At 37.1% G+C, this 4,287-nt stretch overlaps 1 protein-coding gene across 1 annotated transcript; it reads right to left on the bottom strand.

Annotated features, from left to right (window-relative positions):
* Positions 1–1,249: 1,249 nt before the first annotated feature.
* On the bottom strand, positions 1,250–2,755 carry LOC133522856 (pupal cuticle protein C1B-like). Its single transcript, XM_061858316.1, has 2 exons — positions 2,403–2,755; positions 1,250–1,993 (listed from the first exon to the last, which is right to left on the bottom strand). Exons 1-2 carry the CDS (start codon positions 2,412–2,414, stop codon positions 1,316–1,318), a joined length of 690 nt encoding a protein of 229 aa, XP_061714300.1. The 5' UTR covers positions 2,415–2,755; the 3' UTR covers positions 1,250–1,315.
* Positions 2,756–4,287: the final 1,532 nt, after the last annotated feature.

Genomic DNA, 4,287 nt, shown 5'->3' with positions numbered 1-4,287 from the left:
TCATGATGTGGAGATGGCGAACCGAATATTTCATGAAATGATTGCTACGTCATCAAATGATCAATTGTAAGACCTGACCACAACATTAATATTTTTATTGTAGTTGGACGACTTGGACGTAAAATATTTCTGTATAAATTGTTGCTCTACCAATTACCATATTATTTTGTCATATTTTTGTTTATTAATTAATGATCTTTACAATCATTTATTTCAATTTATATTATTGTCTCCTTTATCTCTTCCATGGCTTTAGGTCACTAAAATATCCAGGGAAATCTTACTATTATAAATATCCATTGAACTTCATGTCACATAAATAAATATATACTTATTGGGGTATGTGTATATGAAGTCTAAAAATACAAAATGTTAAATGTCCGGTAGCGGGATGTCCGTCTTCTTCGCGGTGAGTTTACCCACAGAAATAGCTGATGAGGTCCTGATTATAGAGCATTTTAATAGTAGTAGGTATGTATAATGTTAAATAAGAACCATTTAACATATGGCAGTGATTAGGGTACTAATGAATAATGGGTGGTATAAAGTTAAATAATATTTAATTTTGTTAAGTTGATGAATGATTATTATAATGCAAATGCATAAGATTTTCATACAAAAACAAAAAATAAATAAAATTCATCAAACCCATATGTGTGGAGTATCAATGGATAGGTCTTAGGTTAGGTTTTGGTTTCTACTATATTTTTTTCTAAACTGAATAGTTTGCGCGAGGGACACTTCCAAAGTGGTAAAATGTGTCCCCCCCCCCCCCCTGTAACTTCTAAAATAAGAGAATGATAAAACTAAAAAAACTACCTGCACCGAAAGCTGGTTTGAACGAGATCTAGTAAGTAGTTTTTTAATTAAATTAAATTAAATATCCGTTTATATCAGACCGGGGCCCATAAAAAAAATGTTAGTTACAATTCCTTAGATTATGTTAGCACCTACTCGTAATTTAATATGTCATAAATGGTACAGAATCCTTCATGGGTGAGTCCGACTCGCACTTCAATCAAGGAATGTTTATATGACCAAAACAAAACCAAGAATAATACAGTGTGTACATGTAAAATATTGGCAACGCAGGTTTCGTCAGGTGGCTACAAAGTGCAAATCAGCAACATGCGTCGTCTTGATGATTGATTAATGCATATTATATAAGACAATATATTTAATATCTTAACTAAGCCTCTTCATAATTATGTAGAATAATGTATGTTGGATTTCATATAAACGAGACACATTGTATAATTAACAATTTGTTTATTTTCTACATTTTATATTTACAAAAAAAATCGTAGGATTCAGTTTACCAACCATATTGAGCACCGAGTCCGCTGTAGGAGAGGTGAGATACCGCGGGGGCGGCGGAGTAGGCCACAGCCGACTTCAGGACGGGAGCGGCGTGGGCATAGGTGGAGATGGCGGGAGCGGCATATGTGGAGATGGCGGGGGCAGCGGCATAAGTGGCCACGGCAGGGGCAGCGGCATAAGAAGCCACAACAGGAGAACCATGAGCAGTGTGGGAAGAGTATGAGGACACGGAAGACACAGCAGGGGTGATGGTCTTGGTGACAACGGGGGCGGCGTATGCAGTTACGGCGGGAGCGGAGTAGGCTACGGGAGCGGCAGAGTAAGTGGCCACGGGGGAACCGTGAGAGGTGTGGGTCGAGTAAGACGAGACGGAGGACACGGCCGGGGTGATGGTCTTGGTTACCACAGGGGCAGCGGCGTAAGTTGCGATGGCGGGAGCGGCATAAGTCTTGGCGACGACGGGGGCGGTGGCGTACGCGACGGGGGCGGCGGCGTAGGTGGTGACGGGGGCAGCGGCGTACGCGGCGACCGGGCTACCGTGCGCGGTGTGTGTGGAGTAGGAGGACACGGAGGACACCGCCGGGGTGATGACGGGAGCGGAGTAGGCCACTGGAGCTGCTGCGAGGAGACCTCCAGCGCGGGCCATACCCACAGCGCACAGAGCTACGATAAGCTGGAACATAGTTAACAAATCCGTTAAAAAAATTAGTTCCGACTAATAAAGATATCCACATTCTTTATAAATTAAAAACTTGAAGTCATAAAATAGAATAAGGTTTTAATAATTTATAAACTAGTATTCATACTTCACATAATATTATTCTTTCTTTTTAGACGTTTCACTCTTGTCAGAAAAGGCATGGTCTCAAAAACGGCATACCGTGCTGCTGATCTTCTAAACACATACTTAATTTCTAATTAGATTTTTAATGAAATGTAAAAATAACGAAAAAACATTTCTGATACGCCATAATATGTAAATTGGCAATCATAAAATCTTTTACTTTTTATATCCATTTCCCATTTTTCATTTTCAATCATTTAAAATGTGTTGTCACATACTTTTAAATATGAGTAAGTACCTTAGCGTACATGTTGCTTCAATTGATGTCGGCAACTGAATAATTACAGCAAGGAACGCCCGGTTTTTATACCAACTAAATGTTGATAGTGTGTTTCATTTTCATTGTCAAGACATTAATGATTTATAACAAGTACTCATTCAGTGAGCGCAAATAGTGGACGGCATCGGCAGAGGAGGACATTAGAAAGGGCAGTACGCACGCTTAAATGGATTTAAATATCAAATTGTATCAATGAACTTGATTGATGTGAATATTCGTCTCATTTATAGAGAACGAATTATGAATAAAACTAATATTGTGCCCGAATATTTTACCTAGGTAACTTAGTGCTTTATTAAACTCGTAGGTATTGTGCGTTTTAGTGCTTGACAGTATCATTTAGTTGCCATCTTGATTTATAGTAATTCAGCTAACCAATAATAGATTAAGTAACAATAAGGTTTTTTTTTGGCAATTCGTTATAAGTAAATGTTATAATTATGTATTTCCAGAACCGCTTTAAACTTTGATCTTTTGGATTCCTCAGCAATTGAAAATAATAGAAAGAATATAATAAAATAGCTTTTTTGCAATGAGAAACTTATATTTCTTTAGTTTCTATTAAAGTTGTACATGGTCAACCTCAAGATTGTTATGAAAAGAAATATGTTTCACTATTGTCACATAAAATAATATAAAATAAATTATGGCCAGTTCAGAACCTTATTTTCTACCCATAAAACTAAAAGCAATTTACTTTATGTTATTATAGTTTGACAAGCCATTTCTGTCAGTATACAATGGCGGCAGATTTAAAAAATGTAGGCTCGGAACCATATTTTCTACCTATAAAACTAAAAGAAATTCACTTTATGTTAATATAGTTTGACAAGCCATTTCTATCAGTTCAAAAAGGGGGCAAATTTAAAAAATGTAGGCTGAAAGGCTTGTCCTCCCATATGATTAGAACATTTGAATTTCGCTCCTTTCCCTGCTGACAAAGTTGGTTTGCCAGAGTATTTATTATTTAACATAAAGTATTGTATAAAACATATTTCTGCATTATTGCCTCAACCAAAAATATTTCTTATTTTATTTATTTAGATCAAGCCGTCCGATCCAACCGCATTTTAAATAAGTTACATTTTACTTTTCTTTTGTCTTTTAACTGTCATTAATTGTGTTATGCATTTTTATCTCCGATATATTTTTAACCAACTTCAAATAAGAGATATGACTTCAATTCGTTAGGATATTTTTATATTTCCCGAAGCTATAACTTAACTTTAACTTTTTGTCAAACTTTCTACACGTGCGGTTTGTGGGCCAACTTTACGCAGCGGGCGTATAGCGCTCTGCGTGTCCAATATAATAATGCATTTAGGATGCTGTTCAGGTTGCCGCGGTATTGTAGTGCCTCAGCGATGTTTGCTGAGGCACGAACAGACTGTTTTTTCGCCATCATGAGGAAGCGATGCGCGTCACTCCTCACTCGCAGCCGAAGCAGCACGAACAGCATCCTAAGGACGCTGGCGCAGCGTTGGGACTCGCCCCTAGTCAAGCGGTATGTGCAGCTACACTCACCTGTTGCTGTGCTGCCGCGAAACTTATAAATATTATGTAATGTTTTGTTTTGTTTGTTTTGTCCAATTGTTTGTTTTGTCTAATTAACTGTAATACTAACTCTAGATACATAAGTCATTGTTACCTAACCCTATGGACGTCAAGTTCGAAATAAATATTTCAATTCAATTCAATATAACTATTGGCTACAGGCTATTGGCTACAAAATGGTATTTTTCCCTTTAGTTTAAAGTCACATAAAGTATTGTTTCTGTATAATGAGGTGTGCAATGAAAATTATTTGTATCGTATGGTAACATGGTTCAGTTTAAAAAAAATG

Source organism: Cydia pomonella, chromosome 11 (genome assembly GCF_033807575.1).
Source record: "Cydia pomonella isolate Wapato2018A chromosome 11, ilCydPomo1, whole genome shotgun sequence".
NCBI lineage: Eukaryota > Metazoa > Arthropoda > Insecta > Lepidoptera > Tortricidae > Cydia > Cydia pomonella.
The sequence above is the reverse complement of the archived record's forward strand: the minus strand, read 5'-3'. Positions and strand labels throughout refer to the sequence as shown.